Source organism: Lontra canadensis, unplaced genomic scaffold (assembly GCF_010015895.1).
Source record: "Lontra canadensis isolate GAN:19392208 unplaced genomic scaffold, GSC_riverotter_1.0 scaffold36, whole genome shotgun sequence".
NCBI lineage: Eukaryota > Metazoa > Chordata > Mammalia > Carnivora > Mustelidae > Lontra > Lontra canadensis.
Window position 1 is genome coordinate 729124 of NW_022631030.1, and position 27550 is coordinate 756673.

Below are 27550 nucleotides of genomic sequence, written 5' to 3' on the forward strand. Positions count from 1 at the left end.
AGAATGAAAGTTGTGTATGTCCTAGCAACAGTGGCTTAATATATGCCTGGAAAGTAAACACACACACACACACACACACACACACACACACACACTGCAGACGAATGCTTGAAGTTGGGCCATCATGCTTACTTTCCAGAACGCCGTTCTTTCGTACCCCCATTCTATGCATTCCTTGATGGCAGACCAAGCTACTTCACCTGCGAAGCTCTCCCCAGTCCTGCTCTGGCCGCAGGGTGGGCCCTCCATGCAGAGCACCTCCCACTCTTGGGTTCCAGGGTGGAGAACCTAGTCTCTCTACCACATTTTAAGGGGCTTAAGGAATTTTCTGCCTCCCCAGGCACTAGCATAATACTTTATGTATTACAAGGGCTTGGTATTTGTTAAATGAATGCCTAAAAGCTGGTGGATAAGCATATAGCCCTTGGCACCATGCAAACACCCGCAGCACAGAGGAGGCTAAGACCTGGAGAAGTGGCTCCAGGTGAGACCAGGCTCTCTAAGTGTTGTTTTGAGGGTCCTGGTACAGGGTGAGGTTAGTACAGGTGTCTTTCTTTCCTCCGTATTTAAGAAACTGGAAACACGTGCCATGGTATTGGGCCTCCCGCACTTGGAGTGCTCTGAGCATCTCTGAAGGAGAAGGACCACACTCAGGTGTATGGGCCTGGATACGCATCACACACACAACGGCTTAGGATATCAGACTATGAAAGCCAAGGTAACAGCGTGGGCCTGTGGGCTGGGACTCACTTTCTCCAAGGTACCCTGAGTTTGGAGTGCTTAGATACCAAGCAGAAGAACAGTGCTGTTTTCTTCCCCAGGAAACACAAAATACTGAATTGGATACGTACTTTAAAAAAGAGGAAAAACTCATTTAGAAATGACCTATTTCATTCCTGTGAAAGGATTTTTAAATGTGTTCTAGGACTTGGCCCTGTGGCTATTCATTTCTTATTCTAAAGTGATTTTAATGTTTTAATTTATGACAGTCACATGTACAGTGACCTACAGGTTGGCCCCCCTCCCCCCGGCCCCAGTGAGCCTGAATTTCCTACTGAAGCTGCCAAGGGTGCTTATAACCGATCACTGTGTTGCTTTCTAAGGTAGACTCCTCATCAAAGGACAGGACCAAGCAGAAACAATACAATATCCACATTATCTAGGGAGGGAAACACTATTTTCCTAAGATGGCGATGGCTAGAGGAAGAAGCTGGATCCAATTTTATCCACACCTCATACCTCAAGTCAGCTAATTTCAAAGAAAATTCCAAACACAAAACAAAACAAAAGACCCCTCCCCACTACCCCCCCCCCCGTTTCTCTTCGGTTCTAATTTTGGAGTAGAATCTGCATGAAGGACTCTGAGCCCAGGGGATGGTTTGGCTGGCCCTCTATTTTAACAGAGGGCTCTGGGGACAATTTGGACAACGTGGTTTGCTCTTCAATATCACAGCATGTATCTTTGTAAATGAAACCACATGGACAACTTGATGTGATTAGAAAAAAAAAAAAGCAGGGGGCTGCCAACTGCCCTAATCGGAACAGATGTACCTGATCAGAATACCAGTGTGCATGAGATGGGAGAGACACCCAAGAAGCTCATGGCGAATTATAGTGAGGCTCTGGATGGCTCCCATTTCAATTCCAACTCTCCAATGGTTTTTTTTAAAATTAAAGAGAGAGAGTCTAATGAAGGAACGGCCTAATGGTTGCAAAGCTGCGACAAGGATGATGGGGCGAGTTGACATCAAATACTCCATTCAGTACCCCAGAGCCTTCAAAAATTCCTCCCCTAGATCAGTCTGCTGCTAGAGGTGTGTGCCGTCATGCGAAGGTCAGGAGACCTGCTCCATGCACCTGAGACGGGAGAAAGAGCTCCCCTGCTCCTCCCACCAGGCAGGTAGGTGTAGGAGTCACGATGGCAATATCACCTCGGACTGGGATCATGATTTCTCCCCTCTGAGGATCTTTAACCTGCTTTTGAGGGAGCCGGGCAACTGAGGACTCGATGATGGTCTGCCTCTCTAACAAGGAAAACAATTCGATTACCCTGGTTATGGAAGATAAAAGATAGTGCCGGAGCACCTCCTTTCCAAGGAATCAGAAATCAACTATGGCCTTTCAAGTTTAAAAATATTTTTCTCTCACATTTGTACATTTTCTTGTAATGAAACTCTGACCTGGGGAATGGGTTTCAGTTATTGTGTGTGAGTGGGAGAAAAGAAATGGAGGACTGTGGGCTGCTTCTTTTTCTTTTCTTTTTTTTTCTTTCTTTCTTTTTTTTTTTTTTTTAAAGCTCAGGCTTTATGTTACTGTCACTGGATTTAGCTGTTGCAGCTTTTAAGGCTAACGGGTGGCTGTTATGTAGCGAACAGTGCAAGAGAGAAGAGTGGAAATTAATTTAGCTATCCATTTGTCAAGATCCGGTCTGGAAGATTTTTTAGGAACCAGTCTAAATCTCAGGGATAGCCTGGACCTTTAAAATGGGACACAGGCTCATTCAGCTCCATAACCTTTAATCTGTTTGAAGTAAGGAGCAAATGTTAAAATCCACGAGTGTACTTCCTAGGCAAGATAAATACATGGAAGCTGTTTGTTAAGACCCAGCAAGCCTAGAAGATCATGTCCGTTAAGGCAGCAGAGCCTACGATGTGTTTCAGTGGCAGTTTTGCTCTAACTACTCTTGGGGGTGCCAGGGAGAATCTGGGTGTTCACAGCCACAGATGCCCTGTGTGTGTGGCCAGGGTTTAAGTGCTGGTGCCGAAAGGCTACCGTGTATCTGGGAGCTCATGGGGCATCCCCTGGAGCCTCGAGGTCAGGAGCAGAGAGACCGAAGCCAAGACAAACCCCTGTTTAAAGGTACCTTCGATGTGGATGGGAATACAGGACTGTTTGCTCTGAAGATTTCCTCTTACATGGAGTCTCTCTGCTTGGAACGGTGATAACAGCGACTTGTAGCTGTTTGAGGACACAAGAAAAGCTTTCGGTGGGGGTGAAGGCTGAGAGCTGGGAGCAGAGGCACCTCTGCTGTGTTGCACAGAGTGAGGGGGTTGGAGTTCAGGGGGTGCTAGCAAAGGTCTTAAAAACAAAACAAAACAAAAACCAGCCTGAGTTAGCGAGAGGCCAGACACAGATGAAAAGTGTTTTTCCGTGTTCTGGAGAAATGGGGCATTTCTACAGAGTGAGAGAGGCCTCCACTGCCTTAAAATATAGACCTGCCTAGCCACAGTCACCTAGAGGGAACCCTCTAGAATGAGAGGTAGTTAAGGGCTGGCTCATCCCAGGGCCCCTTCTGCAAAGATGAACCGACTACTGCAAAAGGGCAGTGGGGGATGGAGGTGTAATTCACACGGACGTCCAAAGGGCCATTCACAGGAAATTTCATGAAAACCTACTATCGAGAGCTCAAGCCTAATTCAGTTTACAACCTGGATAAGCGGCAAGAAATCACAAAAGGTAAAAACCTAGCTCCCGGTGTGGACAGCGGAGAGGGTGGCTGACCTGGAATCAGGAAGGCGGAAGCATCTTTGCTGTGCTCAGCAATGAAGCAGAAAGTGGGAGGAGTCTGCGCGCTATGCTAACAAGCTTTTGCTTAAGCAGCAGAAGGAAGAGCAAAACTGAAACACGAAATACGCACAGACGAGGATTTCGGAAGCAGCCTGGATGGAGCGGAGTTTAGAGTGAGGCACAATAACCAATTGATGGGTTTTCGGAAGATTTTAAGTGCAGGCACTGATGGTTGCATAAACAGCAGACAGAAAATCCTCACTAGTGGCTTTCTCTAACATTCTCTTTGTCCCACTGTGATGGGTTAGGAAGGTGAAGAAAACAGACTAGGGGATCTACCATCTTCTTTCATAAACGTCCTCTTCCATAGAACACTCTGGATTTTCGTCATGCTTGTCCCACCAACTCCTGTGAAGACCAAGAGCGTCTCCAGAAAGTCAGTGTAAAGCACAGCTGCCTTATCTAGGGTGGTAAAGAGGGTCTACACACAAAGAATGATGAATTATAGATTCAGTGTTTTAACAGAAGTCCTGCATCCTGGGGCGTGGAGCTCAGAGAGATCTTGCAGTCTCCTGGGATAACAGAATGAACCGGGGAAGTTCTCTTTTAAAGAAAAAAAAATTTCCCCCTCCTAGAATAATCACTTTGACACATTCTGGGGCTGGAACCCACACACAGCAGTGGGGGAAGATCTTATGTCAGGAAATCCTGCATGTCTAATTGACATAGTGCAACTATAGGCTTTCCCACCGTAGCAGACAGCAGAGCTCCGAGGCTCCCTGGCAAGCAACGTCAAGTGGTATGAGAGCCACAGAGTACCAGCAAGGGGATGGATGGCATCCCTCCTCCCTCAGTGATACAAGTCGGAGACCATGAAACTCGTTTTGAAGAAGAGTCTCAGACAGTCCAGAAAAAGATAAAGCCACAGAGGCTGTGGCTGCCTCGTCCATACCTCCAGTATTTAACTGAGGGTAGCAGGCCAGGGCGGGGGGGTGGGAGTGGGGGATGGGTACATGAGTGCCCAGCACAGAGAGGACAGTGACTCTCTCTGACCTTGAGACCCCGACAACACACACAGGTTCTAACACTGTCAGTGGGTCCTCTCTGGGGCAGGAAGAAGGGTGATGTATTTCGAAACATGGGCCCCCTGGGCCCGTTAAAGGGTGTGTCTTTTCTTCCATATGAATTAAAATGGAATTAAGACAACGAGAAGATCCAAAGGCAGAATACTTACCATTTCATCAACCGTGGCTAAGCCTAAGCTACCGGCACGTTCTTACACAGCCAGGTGGCCATTTTCCCTAGCATTCTGCTTTGAACAGTGATGCTTAAAAGAGAACTCTCTTAAGCGTAAGTTGCAAAATATCTGATCTACTGTTAAATGCCTGGATGTTAAAAGATTTTTGGAGGCCCTTAAGATTCAGCTTGAGAACAAAGTAACTCATGTCTCTGAAGTTCCAAAATAAAGGACCCATTACATTCCAAGGATTTCAAGGGACCGTTCCAGCTTCTTTGCATACACACGAGAAAGACAATATACATTCAGGACATTTTCAGTGGTCATGAAGGTACCGTACCTGTGATGATGGTAAGGATGGTGGTGGTGGTGGTGGTGGTGGTGGTGGTGGTTGTTGTGGGAGGAGGGATAGTTGTGGGGGGATCTGGATAAAAAAAAAAAGGAAAATCAAACCCACAATGCTGAACACAACAATGATCAGTAATGACAAAACAAAGGCATGAGGACACTGAGATGTCTGTTTGATGATGTCCCCCTCCAAAACCAAGAGCTTCCCCGCCCCACCCATACCGAAGATCTGTATCTTGTAATTGGAACCCCAAACCTTACTTGGAAAAAGCTAAGAAAAGAAGAAAAAAGATTTGTATTAATGATGCAAAGTAGGGATGAGGCGATGTGAAGGAGAGAAGGGAGGGAAAATCAAAATAGGACACCCCCGCCCCAATCTGATTTCAAAGGGGAGGGTAAACCAGCCCTGCGCCCGAGAGTCATTTCATTTCATGCTTCTGCAGATGGGAGAAAGCAGGAGGAGAGGACGCTGCTCCAGTGAAAGGGCTGCTATCGGCCAAGGACGAGTGTGCTCTTGGTCCCCTGCTCTCCATGACGGGTAACTTCATTATCCCCCATCAATACATCCCAGCGGGAAGTGAAACTACTTCTACGCTCGTAATAAATACAAAGAAGAGAGAATGTCACCACTAAATATCAAGTCCCAGGCATGTGAGATTTTCCTGAGATTTTGTTTTTTTTAAAGTCAATAAATTTTACAACTTATAAATATTAATGTGTTAGTTGCCTTTGCTCATGTTAAAAGCTTGACCTGAGTGGACGGCGGTGATAAGACTGAAAGCCCGCCTTCCTTCTTGTAAACAAGAGGATGAGATATAAACGGGGCTTGACCCTCCAAGCCAGGAATCCCAGAGGGAACCCTCCGCCAGAAGTTTGATATACTGTATATTCTTCTATCATCTCAGAAATTATTTGGGGGACAAGGGAAGGGCAAATATGAAAGAGAAAAAAAGAAAATCCCGAGCCCAAATGATCAAACTGAATGTGTTAAATTGTCAGCGAGACTTTGAACTAAGCAATCATTCTGGTATAAGAGAGCGTAAGACGATTTGAAGGCTTTTGATTTTAAATTTTATCTAAAGCACGTCAACTTTTTCTCCCTGACACATCTGGTGTCCTTTTATCTCCAAGTGAGCTCTCAGATTGTCTAATTAATACATCAAAACTTTAATTATATACTGCACCTTTATTGGCTTTGGTACAACTTCCTGAAAGTTGACGAAAACACTATTTTGGTGCCTGGTTGTAAGGTCTGCTTGAGATGATTCCTACTATCGATCACTAATCTGAGGTTTTAATTTTCCTAACCAACCTCTCTCACACATACACAGTGTATGACTGTGATGGGCAAAGACCACCAGCAAATGATTCTGTCTTGTGGAAGACTGTGCTTGTTTAAGTTGGGGACACGAGTGGTTTAAAGCAGCCTCACACTGGAGTTCAAAAAGGAATTCAAACAAAAACAACAAAAACTAAAAAAAAACAAAAAACCCACAAAAACCAAATCCACCCCCCAAGACCAAACACACACACACACACACACACACACACACACATCTCACTGTCCGCCAAGATGCAGAAATGATTAAGTAATTTCAAACCACCTTTTCAGATGAACAGGCACCTTTTGTTCAGTCTTGCTTCCCTGGCCTCGTTCTCATGGAGGCCCCAGGTGAGGAAGCATTCTGGGACCCAGTAGACCATGTGGCTGCTCCCACATCTTGCTGTGGGCACCGGGACAGACACAGCAGAGCGAGGGGCATGGGTCCCCAAGCCAAGGTCTGAAGGCATCCCGTGCCGTCTCCTACCCAACTCAGCTGTACCCAGAGAGGCTCCTGCTGCCCAGCATGTGAGCAGCTAATGTGGTTTCTCTGTTCTGGTTCAATTACAATGTTTATCACTGGAAAGGGAACATCTGTGCCTGGGAGACTTCCCCCTGGTACACTCTAATGCTATTTCTGAACCCATCTCTCAGAGTATTGGCACAAAATGTGTGATATCCACAATATAATCAAAGGGGAATGGAAGGTCCATTTTTGAAATATGATTTGAAAACACGATTATGAACAAGGGGTGGACCAGACTAACAAGGGCAGAGACTTCAGAAAAAAGGTCACTGGTCCCTTTCGTTTTGTGAAAATCACATACTTTCAATTATTTTCATCACTACCGGGGTAACTGTTGTCCTTCACATCTGGCTCAAGTGACCTGAATGAATTAGATTCTGTTAACAGGTATAACCTTGTTGCTCAGATCATTTCCAGCAATAAGAGCAATGTGAGGCCACTATTTAAGAAAATACAGAGTTGGTGCTAATGAGCGGTGTTTGACACATAGAGGCTCAAAGAACAAAACCAATTGGGGCTCAGGCACTAACCAGCTAGATTCTCCAAGTATAGGAGTTATTTCCAGAGAATTAAACATTTTAAAGGCACGTTAACGCTTGGTTCATAAAGTACTTTGTACATTACTGCAGTAGTAGTACAATAAACCACCTCTGAAAAGAAAATCTACTCGCCATCTTGTCTCCAACTGCTAGAATATTTTATTAACAGACAAGCAACACCTCAGGTTGGCCTTGTAGCCGCCATTCCAGGCAGTGCTACTGGCATAGCTTAAGGGAGGTGGGTAGACTCCTATAGCTCTAACAGATTCCTGGACGAGGGTAAGTATGACAAGCTGGGTTAGGGAGATGTGTGTGTGCGCGCGCGCTCGAATGTGCGCGCATGCGCTTATCAGAACAGGTAGGTCGCTATGTTTCTTGGCTTTCAATAATGCACTCTGGCCCGGCGAGTTAAGTCCAAACATCTCATGTTGGAGGGAACTGTTCTGGCGGGAAGCAGTGAGAATCAGAGGCCCTACAAAGGAAGACTCCAATGTCCCTGTAGACTTGGCAGTCAGAAGTGTCGTGGCTTGGAGACACAGTAAGCCTGAGACCTTGAGCAGCTTAGGTGACATTCCTAAGCTTCCTCTCTCATCTGTACCATGGGATGAGGATAATGCATACGTCCTGAGGTTCCTGGGGAGATTCGAGGTGGTCATGCACATGCAATGGTGGGACACAGGGAGTGCTCAAAAAACGCTAGGCATAAGGTGGCATCCCATGTTCCAAAGACATCTGTGTCCTTCAAAATCCACAAAATGTTTCTTGTCTGGAAAGGTGGCAACAGGAGGGATGATAAATCAGAGTTGTTTTTCCAGATAACTTAGTCTTCTGACTCATGGAAACATATCCTAGACTGGCGGGCATTTGCCACTGAGGACCTGGGGGGCGGCAATGCAGGGGGCTTGTGGGAGGCTCAAACCCTCATGTACAGACGGAGATCTACCTGCCAGCCTCTGGCATCAGCGGACCGTGAACAGTCTGAGGCACAGGTCATATCAACTGAAAAGGGGGCATCAGCGGACCGTGAACAGTCTGAGGCACGTGTCATATCAACTGAAAAGGGGGCCCAGGGCACCCCCTGGTATGGACATGGGATCACTGTTCCCTTCGTGGGGATCTCCTCAACCACTAGGGAGAACTAATACTCTTACATGTATAGAGCACAGACAACGTGGGTAGTGTATGCAGAAAACACATCTCAGATGTTTACAAATCAGGTGGGTAGATGTGATCTTGTAATTCTGCATTATGTTAAAAGGGGGAGAATAAGACGCCTAAAACCTCAGAATTAGATCATAAGGATTATATTTGAATATCCAAGTAGATAGGGGGTAAAGCATGCTTCTGCGTCCTCAAAAAGACACGGACTCCTGTTTTCTTCAAAAGGAAAGGGGCCAGTTTCTAAGACATAATGGAGACAATATTTCCTACATATAGTTCTGTGCGTACGGGTGTATATGTGTACACAGTTATACCTGGATAATGTATTTACAGTGCTAACAGGAAGAAGGAAATGTGCACACATATCTGTATATTCATAAGACACTGAAATTTTCAGGCCTGTGGTTACTCATGCCATGTCATCTCAGTTCATGACTATGCTTCCTTTATAAACCTGACCTAGAGACTTTGGACAGAAGAGGCATAGTCTGCCATCCTAAGGCTAGAGCAGCAGTGCCCTCCTCAACTACAGAGAGAATATTCACCACACAAAATTGACATTAAGATATCAACGGGAAAAAGTCGGGCGCCTGGGTGGCTCAGTGGGTTAAGCCCCTGCCTTCGGCTCAGGTCATGATCTCAGGGTCCTGGGATCGAGCCCCGCATTGGGCTCTCTGCTCAGCAGGGAGCCGGCTCCCCCGCCGGCCCCTGCCAACCCACTCTGCCTGCCTCTCTGCCTACTTGTGCTCTCTTTCACTCTCTCTCTCTCTCTGTCAAATAGATGAATTTAGAAAGAAATGGGAAAAAGTCTAAGATGTCTGACACGTAGGAGATGCTCAAGAAACGTTTGCTGGTTAGAGAATGCAATTGATGATGCTATATGCTCTAGTAATCCTGTGAGAAGATATTAAGAAAACAGACAAATTTAAAAATAAATGTGTTCATGTCTAAAGGAAGAGCTACTGGTGGTTTATGTGGCTACATAAGGAGCCTGTATCATTTCTCCAAGTATTTACTGGCTTGCAACATCTTCGGGAATGGAATAGCTTCATGCTGAAAACAGGATACTCCTGTTCATCAAAGCAGGACACTAGCTCAGATATCACAGGAAAATACCACTGGGAATAAACTTTCTGAGCTAAATAGCCATTAATTGGTAAGGCTGAATTTTGCAGTCATTATTTCTAACACAGTCTCCACGGCTTGTGCCTGAGGACACAGCTTTCCTGCTCAGCATGATCAGGGACTGTGATCTAATCCCCACGATTAGAGGGAGAGACGGAAAGTCACTGCCCTCCCAGGTGGGGACAATGGGGTCCACCTCAGGCCAGGCTTCTTTAAGGTCTTGCAGAAAACAAATGGGCTTCTGGTTTTCAACCGGACCAAAAGCTCTGGGAGGGAATCATAAGCAGCAACTACATGTAAATGAGTCTAGTAGAAGACGGGTTTAGCTTTCCACGTACCGTAAACATACAGCATATAATCCGAGTGAGCTTTCCCCACTATGTTAGAGGCTTCACAGCGGTATGTACCGTTATCTGTTTTGTTTAGGTTATTGATGAACAGGTTGGGCCCGGACAGGACGGCGTGCTGAGGCATCTCGTCATCGACTCTAACCCAGGTCACCATCACCGGCCTGCAGAGGAAAGAGGAGGGGCACAGGGTGCTTCGTTATCTCCCACCAAGACGTCTGCGTCAGCTTCCCACCCATGCATCACAAGAGTCCCATGTAGGGTGACGCGATTAAAGACCTGTAACAGAATTACAGCCGTGAAGTCCCCCCTGAGTCTGTCTGGAATAAAGTTTTTCTAAAAAACATTATCAGGTATTGAAAAACTTTCAACGGACCATAAGCAGGAGTCTCATTATTTTCAATTCATCTTTAACAAATCAGCAAATAAAACAATGTGCCCTATTTTTATGCCCTGCTGTGTGGTTTCACACCAAACAGGACAGAGCCCAGCCATCATTAATCATCTCATTAATTAGGGGGAAAACAGCAAATTCTTGGCAAGTGATACACGCATTACTCTGACGGTTACTGATACACCAAGACTCTTGCTTGGAAGCCACTTAGGATATTTAAAGGGATTTCAAGTTTCGCAAAAAGAAACAGACTTTTACATCTGAACACTGCTTTCTTTTGAGCTCTGCTGTTGGAATAAGTACCTCTGTTCATTCGGGGAAAGGCGCAATCCTTTTCTCTTTGACCCCTACCCATAACCTGCCTCCCCCAGGCCAGTCCACCTTATCTATGGGTTCCTCTGCTAAATGCCTTGCTTTGCCGGCTCTCCCAGTCCCCCTCGCTGTCACACACTCTCCCTCTCCATGTGCACCTGCAGACCCTGTGACTCAAGGGCGAGGCTTCTGGGTCCGAGTTAGTCACTGAGGGGCGCATCTCCACCTGGGCTCCTTCTGGCACTCAGAGGCCGCGTTTGTTTCAGGGATTTACAGCGCCACGTTTGTGTCCATTAGGGAAAAGCCAATTTCACAAGATGCTCTGGAGCCCAAACCGCACATGCACCAAGTTATCTTTCAAACTCCTTGAATCTAACATGCGCGTTCTTCAAGGCGGCTCCCTCAACCTCCCGTGACATCGGGGCCATGTGGGCGCCTGTGCCTGAAGCTCTCATTTTGGAGGAAGGGCAGCAGAGACGCAGGCACAGAAGTAACTTCTTGTCTGTCCCCAGAACCACCTCTAGGAGCGGCAACAGGACCGAAAGGCCCAGTGCTGAATGATGAGCAAACACCCGAGTTAGCCCTGTCGAGTAGCATTCCAACTTTCAAATGGGATGTGAAGTTACAATTTTTCTTTAATTACACATGGGTTTGTCATCACAACCCAGTAAATTATTTAAAAATTAGTCCTGCATATGTGCTGCTTGTAGGCAACGGCAAATGGGGCTGCCTGGCATTCCGAGCAAACGTCCTGCTGCTTGACAGCTGAAACAATCAGTGGGGGTAAGCGCTGAGGATTTCACAACATTTAATGGCAAGCTAAATTACCATTTTTATTGTATGCAATTTCTTGAGAAAATAAATAGGTAATATGCTGGAAGGGATCGCAGTGGAGTAACGCGGGCTTGCTCACACAGCCGTCCACCCGTTCCAATCTGGGAGGAACAAACAAATACCTTCTCTGGCATAAATGTCCTGAAGGAAACGTGTCATTGACTGTCCCTGTGGCACATTCAACTGAACATACTACCTTCTTTGGGGGGGGGGAATCCCCACAGAAACAAAATGTAGCTTAGCAAAGCCATATACTCTAAATGTGGTTAATACGGCTGAATATAGGTATGACAAGTGGTGAGAGGCCTGGGAGCATTTATTTCTTTTCCTCCACTGGATTTTATTTTATTTCTTATTTTCTTGGAGGCAAGGTAAGTCACTAAACAGGGCGTAACCAGACAGTTTATGGAAAGAAAGATCTGCATCCTTGGCCGTGTTCAAAGGAGGGAAAGCTTGCTCTGCCAAAGCTTGAAGCATTTCGAACCAAGTAACTTGGGCGCACCACAGAACCAAGACCACCTCCTACTTCCTAAAGGTCATCTTTAAAGCTCCACATGGTGAGGCCAGACAGAGCAGACTCTAGCCCGCAGTCAGGGAAGCCTGACACAGGGAGGGCTGAGGCATGGCAGCCCGCCTCTGTCTGGCTCCCCGGTCTCTTGTCAGAGATCACGCCTTAGCTGTAACAGGGACAGTGCTCTCCAGAGATTTCCAGGAACCTTCCTTAAGATGCTCAGAGCATGAAAACTGTGATAGGCTGGTTAATAAAAACTCCGAGGGGGAAAAAAAGAATCATACCACAGGGACAGCAGAGGGAGCTCAATGCTATTTTGTTTTGTTTTGGTGGGGACCACTCAAAGTTGAGGGCTCAGAATCTCGACACTAACTTGTTCCCTCTTAGGGTTCTGGGGATTGTTTCCTTAAGAAACAGTTAAAAACAATCTTCACTCTCTTAGAAAGAGCTTCTCTCCTCTCCCCAGATGAAATGGGATGGACGTCTAAAGCAGCACCATCACTAAAGCAGCTTTTTTTGCTCTATTAGTGATAATATACAGCAGTTTCCCTAATTCACTTCCATTCATTCCACAGGGAAGCAGCTTCTTTGTACTTTTCCATAAAATAAGAGTGTTATGTTCTTTCTCTTCTGCAGGGGCATACATAGGCTGCTTGAGAAAAGCTCTGGGACCATTCCTTATGAACAAACATATTTCTAGGAGTCACTTTCCTTTGAGGAAAGGAGAAGTAAAATTAAAGGTAGGGCAGATTCATTTTCCAACGGCTGGCCCTAATCACAGCGGCTTAATTTAAGTCTGAAAACCATCCTTCCCGGCAGCTTAGACATTAGCACAGAAGGTAGCAGATTTATCATTAGATTGTGGGCATACTAAAAATTTATTAGGATTATTTTTTTTCATGAGAGAAGATAGTTCTGACAATCATGTTGATGATAATAAAATAGAATTAGTCGAGATTTCCATCTTAGCTGGCATTGCATTTTTCTCCCAATCCTGGCCATTAAGAACCGACCACAGGTATTTATTCCCCCTTTTCAGTGAATATTCCTTATTTCTTGCAAAATCTTCCATCCTTTACAGCAGGAGACAGGTGACAGGCTGGTGACTTGCGAACGCACAGCTCCGTGTTGTGACATTTACTGCTCATGACCCTCTGCCAACCTTGGCCTTCAGAACTTACTGGGGCTTCCCGATGGCTTCACATGTTAACTCGAGCGCATCCCCTTCCCGGGTCAGGCCTTGTAGAGGGTAAGTCATCTGAATATGCACTTGAGGCTTATCTGTGTGACAACAACACAAAGTGTAATGTTTAGCAAATGACATCAGGCAAAAATCAGACTTGCACGCCGCCCCAAACCCCATACCACCAGCGCTCGCGCTTTCCCCCAACCTCATGCCTTCACTAACATCCTCCTAATTAGTTAGTAATCCTGGCATTTGCTCAAATTAAATTGACTAATAACTCCAAGGAGTGAACCGCGAGCAGATAAGAGATTCATAAGCCAACTGCGTCACATCAAACACTTCCTGTGAAATACATTTTGTTACATGGAAGTTTATCTCCAAACTCACTCAAGCTAAAGGAAACTCATTTGCCTTCATGCTGAGGTGAAGCCAGACATTTGCGGTGCTCAGAATTGATACATTTTATCATATATTCTCTATGACTATGTGACAATACGTTGTGACAATGCATATTAATAAGTTTGCCTCTTCTATGCTCTTGATTTTGAATGGGAAAGGCAAAACTTCCGAACTCCACTCAAATGGCTTTGAAAATAAAGAAATGGGAGCTTCTGGTGGTCCCAACAGAAATCTTTGACGTCTCAATGTATACACACAGGAGAAGGAAGGACGCAGACAGGTACCGAGGGCCTACTGTGCTACGAGCTGTCATTGGTGGTAGAATAAGCCCAGTTTCAGGGATGAGAACACTGGTACCCAGTCCAGTAGCCAGTGGAATGAACTAGCCAGTCCAAGGTCATGGAGGTAACTTCATAGGAGGCAGGCCTGTGAATGTTGGGATTTCAGGTTCAAAACCGCATTACCCAGGAGTAATCCATAATTAAAACCAAGTATGGCTTCTGAAGGCAGTCAAGTACTTAACTAAGTGACATAGCTGTTCTTACATATACTGGCTACTTAAAACCTGTGTTTGGAGCCGGTCGGGGTTTGGGTCCAAAAGATGAATGACGGGAGGTGTGGGGCCTAGGGAGGGTACCAGAAGGGATCAGGATTAACTTAGAAACCAATACAAATACATTTACAAATAAAACCTGAATGGAATGGGGAGACTGTTTTTTTCTATGTTGAACTAACAAGCTATTAATCCCTAAATCAGTTTTCTCATTTAATGCGGTGGCTCTGTAAATGTGTATTTTTGGAAACGCACCCAAGAGTAATAAATGTGAGAGGGCAAGACATCACTTGGCTGAAAGGTCAAAACAATTTCCATAACTTTACTTTCTCAGACAATCACACCACCTAAACATCAGCCCCTTGGCCTTTTACAAGCAGTGCTTAGCTCATTAACATTCATCCTATGGACTGAGAGGGAAATCAGAACTATGGCAACACTCAACTGATCTCAAACCGTACGCGGCTAAAACAAGCTGCATGAGGGAGTCCTCTCTGGGGATGGCTGCTTTCCAGACACGTTGGTACAGTCTTGTTCCCATCACAGATCTTTCTGTCTTGGAAAACCACGTGGCATTCAAAACCTTTTAGGAGTGCCTTTTTGTACACCAGTGTGCACTGCACACTGTGAATGGGTAACCCTTTCTGAGACGCTAAGCCACTTGCCAGAGGACATAAACTAACAGGCCTGAAAGCTCCAGCTGACACTTGCAAAGCAAGCACGGTTCTGTTCTTAGACTTGCTGGCCAAGGGAATGTTCGAGAACCAAATGGTGTGGCGGTGTCCAGAGACTGGTAACTGGGTGGGGAAAGAAGTCCCTACGGAGAGGCAGAAACAGGCAGGATAAACACGATGACCTTGAGTGAGGACTGGCTGGCCGAGAAGCAGGAAGAGCTGCTGGCCCCCCTCCTTGCAGGGCTCTGGTCTCAAAGCCTACACTACGTACAACCGTTGGGTGACATATGTGAGTCTATTAGTTTTGCTGGTGTGACCCATAAACACAGAGCTGGCTGGTGAAGTCTATTACAAACACAAGAAACGAATAAGTAAATAAGTAAGCAAAGCAAGCAACAGGAGAAGGTTATGTTACTAAGAACACCGACAGCCAAAGACCCCGGTCCCTTATATTTCACATTCAGAAAGACCAGCACTTAATGGGGTTCCTGGTCAGGAAACCTCTGTCATTCTTACCTAGGAACCATTCTGGGCAAGGCTAATTTAAAGCCCACAATCTGGGCTGAAATGGAACATTCGCTTCTAGGTTAATCTCTGATCCACGGAAGGACTACATTTTCCATGCTCTGCTGACTTCTGCCCATTAATTAAGGAGAAGCAGGATGCCTGCTGGTCTATATGGAATTTCTGGTTTTTCTTCCCCCTTGTGTAATTTACAAGCAAACAGAGAGGGTGTATTTTTCAGCACAGTGCACTAAGGGTTTTACGTGCTCCACTTCCATTAATAATAAAGAGACTGTTGAAAATCTAAGCCGGTCTTGCCTCTCTTCAGTACCACAGACTTCTAGTTAAACTCTTTTTTATGTTACTTATGGCTGTTTCCCAGTTGCCAATTATTCACAGAAATTAGGAAGAGCAACCTAAGGATCTGCTGTACCTGAAACTTATATTTAAAAAAAAAAAAATCCTACTACGCCATAGAAAATGCACCTGCAATTTTGATAACGGATTTTCCCAATTTACTCCTCAGGCTGCTGGAGAGACCTCTAGCATCTACAGATGAGCAGAGCTGCTACAGCTACCTTAATAGCTGGCTGAAAAGGTAAACATTAATCTTGTTTGCATCATACAGAAAAATGTCCTCCTCTGACACACACACCACTTACACGCATGTCATTTGACCGTGGGGCAGCTGAACTGACGTCACCCCCGCCTGTGAGCCGCACAGGCGGGTCTCTGTGCCAAGATCCAGCCCCTTCCCTTCCCCTGAAAGAGGAACTCAGGTATGCTCAACAGGTAGACCAGACAGCCTGGGATTCCACCGGCGCCTCTCGAACTCAGGGAGGTTAAATTTCCCCAGGAAGATCCTGACTCGTATGTGAGTATGTCAAAATCCTGCACAATCCAGATGGCTAACTGAATAGCCCAAAGCTCATCATTTATATTTTAATTATGTTCATAAATCAAACGTTATAACCCACCAAAGCTTTTCTGAGACAGACCCAGACTCCAAGATTTATTTTTAAGTAATGGGGTAAGGCCCAGTACATTTTCTGGGTGATCATTTTACGCCTCGATTGGTGTAAGGCACAAGGCTACGAGCCAGATGACACTTTCTACCCAATTGCAGTAACTGCCCAGAAATGTATCGCTCAGAATGGCTTAATGTCATTAAAAAAATGGAACTGCTATATAAAAATAAGAAAAATAGTTAGGTCTGTGCACTTATGGAACATTACAATTACAGAGATGGCATCACCAACAGCCAATCAATTAGGTCAAGGGATCTGAGGTTTTTATAATACACTGTCATTTTTTAAAAACCCCATAAAAGACATTTAGCAAGACTCTTAGACCAGACAAAATTCGTTCATTAGTCAAAGCTGCACAGAGGGTTAAATGCCAGGATTTCAGTCACACCACAGGAGCAACCAATTAAAAAAATAATATTAGAAAGACATTCCAATTTGATGAGACTTTTTTTAAATGTACTTTGCTCTCTCTATAAAGGGAAAAATATATGTATATAAAAGGAAACTCTTATAGAGGTTAGAACGGCTTGCTGGCAGATTACAATTGATTTCATGCCAGTTTGACCTTGCACCCCATTCTGTGATCTTTCCAGAAGTTGAAGCTCAAGACTCTGTAGCCTGTATTCACTTTCCTATGTAAATGAAAAATCATCTCCTTCTCTCTAGATCACAACGCTAACATAGCAGGTTTTTTAAATTATTTATTAAAAAAAATAAGCAAAATGGTATTTGGCAGTTTCCATTTGCCTGGGATGTCATCCTTCCCATGTACCAGACTGGAGTAGAGTTGAGGCACGAGGAAGATACTTCTATCCCAGCATGAGACTTATTACCCCAGGGGCTCCCAACAGCCTCCCCAGCCCAAGAATGTCTAAATTCTTAAAGATTATTTATTTATTTATTTGACACAGAGAGAGAGATCACAAGTAGGCAGAGAGAGAGGGAGAGAGAGGGAAAGCAGGCTCCCCACTGAGCAGAGAGCCCGACGTGGGGCTCAATCCCAGGACCCTGGGATCATGACCTGAGCTGAAGGCAGAGGCCTTCACCCACTGAGCCACCCAGGCGCCCCAAGAATTTCTAAATTCTTATTTAGAACGTGGGCGTCCAATGTTCTGTGATGCACGAACTGTAACCAAGCCCGAGGTCCTGGGTGCAAATTCGCTTCTGCGACTGCATTCGGGACACGGGCTCTTCACAGCCCTTTCGTCCAATTGCCGAATGTATGTTGGAGCGGGACTGGATGCCAGCGGAGCAAACAGTAATGGTCTCAGGCATCTGCCAGGGAGAGGTCAAGGGCAGCAAGTGCCCACATGCATCAGAATGGCTGGGAGAAGTCTGGGTCAGCGCCTGCGCCTTCGGGTGGGGAAGCATCAGCTGAAGAGTCTTTGTCAATCACGGGGGATTTCTGCAGTTTGGAGAAACACGACAATGCGAAGATTAACCCGAGATCTGGGGAGGAGGAGGGGTTTTTTTGAGCTTGAGGCAGGATTCGGCTACCTGGATTGCCAGAAGAGGCCAGCTTTGCACTGAAGGAAGACAGCGTCCGGTAGCAAGAGGTGATTGGGTCTGGTTTTGAGAACGGTCACGCGGAGCTTTCAGAGGAGTTCCACATCTTGCAAAAGGTTTGCCTTCTAATGTCGTAAGACATTCATGAATAATTCTCACCGCCATTTATTTCGTTTGTTTGCAAGGCGAAGGACCCCCCTGCCGTTACATCTGTTGTATGAATGAGAGGACTGCAAGTGTGCTGGGGGAGGACTGAGCTATTGGGGGTGGGAGGAGTCAGACCTGGTGGGAGATGTGGGACCAACAAGCACTTACCGCATCACTCCAGCAGAGCGCAACTCCTGCCTGTTGCAACTTGTAAGGAGTTTTGTGGATACGGAAATTACTGTTTACCCAACAGAATCAAATTTTATTCTGCGACGTTGCGACAGAAAGTTAGTTATGTTTCCAGTGCTTTAGAAATGGGCGGCACACTCATATAGCAATCTTCCCTATCTTCGAGAAATCTTTCAAATGTGAAAGTGAACGCAGGAAAGGAGAAGCACGAATTTCTCCATAGGAAAAGTCGGCTCTGGAGGAAGAAAAGTTTTGGGTCTTTTGTATCCTGGCGCCCGGCACATGCAGCAGGCAACTCAATACTTGTTACCGGGTGAACGAATGCACGAGAAGCTGGAGAAATGCTGGGGCGTGGACTCCTACTCCAAGATCTGTTACTGACTTAAACAAAAAAAATGCCAGATCATGAATACATCTTAACCTTGTTATAAGATAAACTGGGCACATTAACATTTTTGAGAGTTTATTTGAGCAGCCATTGATTCAAACAGGGCAACGCCACACGGAAAATCCTCCAGCCACAGGAGCTAGGGGAAAGGTTTCTATGGAGAAGACAGGGAAGCAAAGCAAGGGCCATTATTTGATTGGCTGTCGCTTAAGCAGTTGCCTTATTTGGGGAAAGTCTAGTTGGGCTGTTCCTGATTGGCGGTGGCTTCGCTGTCAGTTTTTGGGGAGCCTGGGGACTTTGGTTGAGGGTTTCCTTTGCTCCCATAGGCTACCCAAGACATGGGAGTTACCCCAGTCTCATGGCTTCCCTGTTGAATCACTTCACTAGCCCTTAGCACAAAATATAATCGTATTATTCTTCTGGAAGGTCAGTCCAGCTCCCAAAATTTGAGGTTCAGCCCACGTGTTCTGATTTACATGCTTCCCTTTCACTACACATTTATTTAGCATTTCTGGTGTATCTCTAAGGTGGGATCTTTGGGGAAATCATAAAGGATGTTGTCTGACCACTCATTTTCGATTTTCAGATTTTAACTTCACAACCATTTAACCTTCCACAGAATTGAAATGTGACCTTGAGTTAAAAACCATTAGAAGACTCGCTTTGCAGTGGAAATGCTCAACATCCACAGCCACAGAGACACATCTTTCCCAAAGACAATAGATGGGACAGCGAGATGTGGATAGAGCATCCTTAGTGAGAGACCTCCACCTCCCGAGTGTGACTTCATAAGGTAGAGGTGGTGGCTTTCTCTTCCTTGACCTTGTCATGTCACTCAAATCTTGCTCGCGACAGACTTGCCCTGACACTGACTCTGTGTTCTGAGTATTGGTCCCTCAACCTCCTGGCCCCTATGGTGCAGCAGAAAGCTCCATGAACGAGCTCCACAGTTAGTATCAGGATCGTGGCCCCGCCCCTGCCCTGTGGTCACGCAACAAATGACAGCTCAAACATTCGTTTGAATCCAGGGGTCTCCATGAGGAATACCAAATACTGAAATGACTTTCACTGAAACTCAATTCATTGCTTAAAAAAATAAAAGGAAGGGAGAGTGGGAGGAAGAGCATATTCTGTTCAAAGATGAGACGAGATCAGAGAGAAACAGGCCAAATCGGGGAACACCAGCTACTATGCTTTGAAGAATACAATCTGGGAACAGAACTGATGGGGGGAGGATGGATACAGGAGCCGCGCTGGGAAACGACATCTCATCCTCCACTCCAAGCAGGAAAGCTTTTCCCATTTCCAGGTTTTTCTCCCTCCTTCACTGCAGGGGCACTGTCGATACCAGAGAAACATTTATTTTGGCACAGATAGAGAACAGGTTTGGATCATCTCCTCAACGTTCATTTTCCCCCAATCCAGGGAATGAAAGGAGAAAACCAGCCTTCTCCGAACCCCAGATGAACAGGAAAATGGATTTACAAAATCTCTGCCTAGAGGGGGTCAATAAAACTCATTTTGAAAATGATGCCTACGTACATGATTAACCGTCAGGTAATAATCGGAGGAGGGAAGGTATTCAAACACCCATTTCTAGAGTCTTTGTTTTCACTCTCCCTTTCGAAACCCATCTCAATTTCTCGTTCTCTCCCTCTCTCTCTTTTTTAAGCAAATAGGCACACACAGAAAAAACTCTCGCAAAATGAAGATTTTTGCAAACCGTACCAAAGAAGCAAGGCTGTGACGGGAGGAAAGCGGAAGACACACAGCAACCAATGGCGAGTCCAGAGTGAGGCTTTTCCCACTTTGCACGGCGATCTGAATTTCATACTGAGGGTCACAGCTCTCCTTTGAATCCCCAGCTTACATCGCTCTGTGTTGCCACCTTGATGCTATTTAAACAGTTTTCTTTTAACACGCAGGCAGTGAACTGTTCTCCTTTAAACAGGCTTTTATTTGGCAAGAGTACGTTCCTTCAGATGTACAGCTCCACTAACCGCGCGACGATTGTACCACGCTCCGCTATAATCAACCATGTTGTAAATTTGAGCAACGCCACGTACACAGACATGCGGAAGGGGAAAAAAGAACCGCACAGAAGGAATTTAGGGTCATCTAACTCAGAACGTTAAAAGGCAAAACTGTTCTCTGCCTAACAACTAAGGCAGGAGAGCTGTGAACTCCAACTTCCGTGCATAATTATTTTCTGTTTTAAACACTGAGCCGTGTGCGGCTGCCACCGCAGCCTTGCTGAGCCTTACAATGAAAGCCAGAAAACCGAGAGCCCTACTGTATGTTCTTCATTCCCAGCAACGTTCCTATGAGAAAACCTTATTAATGAGCTTGCAAACGAGCACCCAACAGGGAAATGTCACAAACAAGAGCGGCTAATGCCCCAGAAAATCAAATAACTGAACACTTGGCTGATTGTGGCGCCTTTCATATTTATAATAAAAAAGGGGGGGGGGGCTTTAATTCACTAATTCTGAAGGGGTCAACACCTTGCTGAACAAAACAACTCATTTATTTATGTTCAGAAATCTCCAGATGATAAATTACATTGATGTTAATCACTTCAATGCATACTACACAATTAATATCTGTACTCACCACGAACTTAAAGATTATTAAAAGTATGACAGCATACACATCTGGCTGATTTTTCACATAATTGGGCACAACAATTTCTCCTGGTACCACAAATAAGGGTCCTAACAAACAAACACTGCAAAATTCTGTGTTCAATTAATTAGGACTTAAATCCACAAGACAAAAGCAATTCCAAGTTGTAGCGCAAGCCTTGTCCTCTGCGCAACATGGTAGCTCTGTTTTACTGTTCCTCCTTTCCCCGTCGGACTTTAAGCTGTTGAACGGTATACACAGTGTAGGTCTTTGCTATTTCTTTTTAAAAAAATATCTCCTTAAAAGGATGCAGTTTATACAGAACTCAAATCCATTATCTGTCATGTAACTGTTCATATCCTGGTTAATAACCGTTGGTCTTAGAGGAGGTAGAAAAAGGTTTCTGGAAGGCTTCATGCAGCAAAATGGGCCAGGCCTGAACCAAGTGAGTTGAATGAATACCAATTCCAACAGGTCAGAGTCCCCCAGGGTAATCTCATTTACCCAGAAAAGAGCTGTTCTTAATCTGAGGTCCATGGATGAGGTCAGCATTTCCCGGTGATAATCTAACGCTTATAAATAATACTACAAAAAAATCTTTTTAGGTACCAAAGAGAAAGATAGTAAAAATAATAGTTATGTATTTACTTTGATGTTTATTAAACATAACACACCTCGCAAAATAAAATTCCTAATTTGATATTTTTTCACAGGCCTTTGTTAGGGAAAAGCAGCAAAGTTACTTAAAGATAAATTCTAAATGAGTTGAGTATAGACCACCTGTGGATATGGGAAAACTGGTCCTCCGGTAAATGAAGTTAGGATTAACTCTGTAGGATAAGCAGACTCCTTAAACTGGAAGCAAAATGTGGTGGATCTGTGGTTTTGTTCATCTTCTCCAGGTCTGTGGACTCTTAAAGGGGTGTTTAAGAAGGTTAAGGGTTTGGGCCAAATACAAAATGAGGGTTGAATACTCCTCACAGAGTATCTGAAATGGTCCCACATCCACGCGGACTGGCTGCTGAATGTCATATATTTAAGTATCTCTTCCCATTGCCATCAAGTCGCGGTGCTGCCTGACTGCCGAGTGGGGGGGCAGCTGTGAGAGGGATGGAGTTGACCCACTGGCACAGGCCAGTGACCAAAAAAGCCTTAGTGCCCAAAGACCGAGTGCCTTAGGCATCGGAGGCAGGAGGCCCTTTCGTTGTTGCTGGTGTTCAGGAGAGTAAAGCTGGTAGGCCATGAGGCAGAGGGTTCCGTGTCTGGAGGAGCTACTGAAGGAATTCCTAGCTGACTCTCCCGAGCTGTCAATAGCACTCTGGGAAAGGAGGGTAGTGAATGATCAGGTGACTTTCTTTCTTTTTTTAATAAAGATTTTATTTATTTATTTGAGAGAGAGAGCGATTGAGAGAACGAGTGGGAAGAGGAGCAGGGGGAGAAGCAGACTCTCTCCTGAACAAGAAGCCCAATGTGGGGCTCGATCCGAGGACTCTGACCTGAGCAGAAGGCAGATGCTTTCACTGGCTGAGCCACCCAGGCACCCTATCAAGTTACTTTCTTGAACAATGAGTCTTATTTAAGATGCCAAAGAAGACTCTCAATTCCCACTCAGATTAATAAAATGGTTGGTAACTCTTAACCTTCTTTTATGTAGAAAGACTTTCTCTTTATATACATTCCAAAAAATTAAATATCAAGAAGAAAATGCCTGTGTGGCTCACTTCGGATAAACACACACACACACACACACACACACACACACACACACACACAAAACAACAAAAACAAGAAACAATAGTCTCCCATAAAAATGTGCTGAGTAAGGGAGCCGTGAGGCTAGGTAGGAAGAGACAGGTAAGGGGGCTCTGTAACCAGGCTCACAGAAAATTCCACATGTGGAGAAATACTATAAACAAGATATTAGCCAGGAAGAAGGGAACATAACAAATCTACCTTTTTTGTTCTAAATACAGATGAGACATTTTCATAATATTTACAAATCTACCTTGTTTGTCCTAAATTTATAGATGAGGTATTTACCAAGTTCCCCAGTCAGTTTTCTATAAAAGATGACCATAAAAAGCTCCCAGCGGCAACCCATCTGGTACCCCTCTCACTCTAGAGAGCTCTCCTTTCTGTTCTCGCCTTCCCTTAAGAAACTTTCACTTCCTTCCCCCTATTACCCGCAAGATTCATTCTTCGACTCTTTTAAGACAAGAACCCTCCAATGGTGCCACGTTAGAGTTAAACATGATCAATAGTTGTGTCTTTGTTTTTGGAAGGCACTGGTCACTTCCCTGTGGGTGAGGGCTAGGAGGAGACTGAAGTCAAAGGAATTCAGGTATGCAGTTTTACTGCTTGTACTTAGAAGGATAAATTTCTCTTGAACCTACAGAAGACGGAAGACAAGGCTTACAAAGATCATTATCAAGTCTTCCAAGAGGTAGGAGATATATTGCCTAAAATATTTTGCATTTGGGAGGGAGTATAATTTCATAGGTGGGTGGGGCTATATTCTATTTGGAAGATACTTGGGACACTGAAAGAGTTTAGAGGCGGAGACTGGGTGAATGTCTACTCAGGTTTCACAAAGGAGTTAATGTATTATTAAAGCTAATGGGCCCCTACAAGGAAAGTTAATGGATATTAAGTTTGCTTAAATGAATTACATATTAACAAAGTCACAAGAAATCTACTATCTGCCAATTTAGATAATATCTGATCATTTCTGTTTTCCCATTATAGGGACATTACACCACAATAGTTTTGGTGATATGAAAATTATAAGCATGATGCCTATAATGAAGCTACATAATGACAGAGATGAAATAAATTAACAAGAAAAACCTGCATTATGTAATGTTAAATTGAGCCAAACTCACTGAGTAAGAAAAGATGAGAACAGGATTGGTGTCTTGGAAGCAACTTTTCACATTTAATTTTAGCCACAAGGTGGAGAAACGATTAGAAGCCACATTTTACACCTTTCCCTGGCCCCCGTTTTGCTCAGGCAATGGTGCCCCTCAAGACACATGCTCACTTCTAGCCCTGGAACCTGCGAATATGGCCTTATTTGGAAAGAGACGTCTTTGTGGGTGTATCAAGTTCAGGATCTTGAGATAAGACCATTCTGGATTAGCTGGGTGGGCACTAACTTCAACAGCAAATATCCTTATAGGACACTTGCAGAGACGAGAAGGCCAAGTTGAGACAAAGCAAGAGGTGAGAAAGACATGGCTCACGCCAAGGACTATCTGGGGCCCCCAGGAGCCAGAAAAGGCAAGGAAAGCTCTTCTCCCAGAGCCCTTTTGAACGAGTATGGCCCTGCTAACACCTCAACGTTGGTCTTCAGTCCTCTAGAACTATGAGAGAATAAATTGGTTGTGTTAAGAGCCACGAAGTTGCTGATAATTAGTTACGGCAGTGCTAGGAAATTAACGGAGAGATGGTAACGCTTTGCCTGTATCAGACCCCCGGGGGGTTGCCTTTCTAACCAAACTCTTACACCAGTCCCACTCTGCACACTCAAATGTCACCTGCCATCTTTCAGACGCTCAGTTACAGATCTCTGATAAAAAAGTGAGGTGTTGGCTACTTGGCCACAACTTTGCTGCAAGGATGGTTTTGTGCAGAAAACATTTTGGCAAGCACAAGAGTCCTCAGAGAAAACAAGGAGAGCGTCTTCAGTTCATTGGGCACAGCGAGGAGACAACCTCACTCCCCACGATCTAGCTGTTATTGATGAAGCCATTGAGATTGTGGCACTGATCCCAAAGAGTTCCACTTTTAAACTCATTGCTATACTTTAAGTTAAAAATGGAAGAGAACATGCAATTTAAAGCAAAATGCTGATGGAGAATGGGAAGAAAAGCCCCTCTCTCTCTATATATATAAAAAAAAAATCAGCACTTCTGCTGGGGCTAAGAAAGTGGGAGGGACCACCTTCGATTGTGAAGTTGACAAACAAATGATTATCGTCAACACTCACAAAGTGCAATTAATTAAGTCATGTGATAGAACAGATTGGAATCATTTTAAAATTTTACATTTGGGTTAAATGTAGTATTTTGAAAATCCTCACTGGCACTCTATAGTATGGCAGTGTTTCAATAAAGTAATCCTTTGATTATTTTACTACTGAGACAACAAGATATAAACTCTATCATATGTATTCAATAAATGGCTTCTCAAGTGTTTTTCACCAACTGCTACTCTGTGCCCTCAGGATAAAATATTCAGGTACTGCTATGATTGGAACAAAGGCCTGTGTCCTTCCCTCCCCAAATTCCTGTGCTGGAATCCCACTGGGGTGATATGAGGAGGTGGGGCCTTTGGGAGGTGCTCAGGTCATGGGGGCGGAGCCCTTAGGAATGGGATTAGTGCCCTCCTGAAAGCTGCTCTGGAGATCTCTAGCCCCTTCCACCAGGAGAGGATACAGGGACAAGGCAGTGGCTCTGAACCAGGAAGAGGGAGGGTTTTCTCTAGAACACAGCCGTGCTGGTGCGCCTTGTTCTCGGACTTCCTAGCCTCCAGAATGGAGTCAGAAATGACTGTTGCTCATGAGCTACTTGGTGCTACTTTGTTAGAGCAGCCTGAACGAAGACAGGTACTCACACTGTACTTCAAGGTACCGCTGGGTCTGCAAGTTTCCGGTAACAGCTGGATGCTCCACCTGACAGATCACGGGGACCCCGTCGTCCTCCTTGTGCACCTTCAACATCAGCTGACTGGTCACCGTGTACATGTCTGACCACTCCTCCACCTCCGATTTGCCTGGGGGACACGGAATGTGCCGAGACATCAGAGCTGTGTGAATTCCTATCGCTCTGTTTCTACAGGCTCCTCTCCCCGCCCCAGCACTGCTATTGTACCCGAGACGATGGAAGTCACTCGGGATAAGGGTATGCTGTGGGTAGATAACAGATAAAATGAGACTTTTCTACTTCTCAACCTTGCAGGAGAGTATGTAAGATGTATTTCTACCCCACATAATAGATACTATTTTTATTTAAATATATTACATATGTTGTCTTCTATCTTGAAACCTCCCACAAAAAGGCAGCTGAAAGTTGAACCACGTTGCCATCTGACTGCTTATGGCATTTTGGAGGAGGAAAAAGAGAAGTGCTTTGCACCCCTAACCACCATCTGAACTTGAAACGTCTAGTAGGCTGTCATGTGGTTTAAAAATTCCAGGACATCATCCAAATCCCTTCAGTAATTCAATCAGGAACAGAGATATAAACAAGCCCTGATGCCCACCTCCCTCAGCAACAATTACCAGGGAAAGTAACTAACTGGATTTACATAATTGAAATGGTAATTGAAATGTTTAAACTCTGAGACTTTTGGAAGACCACAAAACAACAGCGGCAATGACAACAAAACCGCACTGGCAGTGGGTAGAGCAAAGTAAGATAGAGGCTTCGGGCCAGATGGGAGACACGTCCAAGAACACCCAGAAAAGGAGGGAGGAGGCTTCCGGATGGGATGAAAAGGCCAAGGCAGCCCCTTTCCTGAACTCAGCGCTCCCTGGGACACAGCGCACCATTAACTTTCTTTTAATGTTTTGTACTTATCGGTTCGCATTTAATGGCTCAATTCACTTAGAAAAGCAGAGGGGAAATGAGAAACTCCTTCCTTCCAAAACCATACCTAGGAAATAGGAGATTAAACAGAGCAAGCTTTTTGAAACTGAAGCTGTTATATATAGATTTATCTGTTTCTAGATATAGATTTTTATATCCCCTTTCTAAAAGGCCTTATTCTTTTCTTCCTGGCACTCTTGATTTATTCAAGAAGCACACACTGAGCACTTACCTTGGCCCAGATACAGCTGCACACTTTACAAACATTCACTCATTTCATCTGCCCAAGAATCGCATACACTCTGTAATAGTAATATCCCCATTTTAGCAGAAATTGCTAAACACAGCTGGCACTTCTGTCAGATGACCAGAGCTGTCTGAACCGTGGGTACTACTTCCAAAGCAGCCTTGGAAGGGAAGGGGTAGGAGGGCTGACCTGCCCGTGTTAACTCAGGATGGCTGACACAGAAGGCTCAGCCTGGATCCAGGAAGGGGGCAGATATTGGAAGGTCCAGGAATCCAACGAGGGGCGGCCTCGGCCAAGGGAGACAGGATGGGGAGCAGCGTTAAAGGAGCAGCCTGAGCCATAATCACAAATGGC

At 45.0% G+C, this 27550-nt stretch overlaps 1 protein-coding gene across 6 annotated transcripts in view; it reads right to left on the bottom strand.

Annotated features, from left to right (window-relative positions):
* The window catches only part of CADM1 (cell adhesion molecule 1), a 321984-nt gene that overhangs the window by 26098 nt on the left and 268336 nt on the right, over window positions 1-27550 (bottom strand). For 3 of the 6 annotated variants that reach the window (XM_032868541.1, XM_032868545.1, XM_032868542.1), the window contains exons 5-8: window positions 25976-26134; window positions 13344-13443; window positions 10103-10275; window positions 5085-5168 (exon numbers count right to left, since the gene is read on the bottom strand). In XM_032868541.1, the coding sequence (XP_032724432.1) occupies window positions 5085-5168; window positions 10103-10275; window positions 13344-13443; window positions 25976-26134 (516 nt within the window). The remainder of the gene's footprint in view (window positions 1-5084; window positions 5169-10102; window positions 10276-13343; window positions 13444-25975; window positions 26135-27550) is intronic. The other 3 variants (XM_032868543.1, XM_032868547.1, XM_032868546.1) reach the window with 1 other exon arrangement.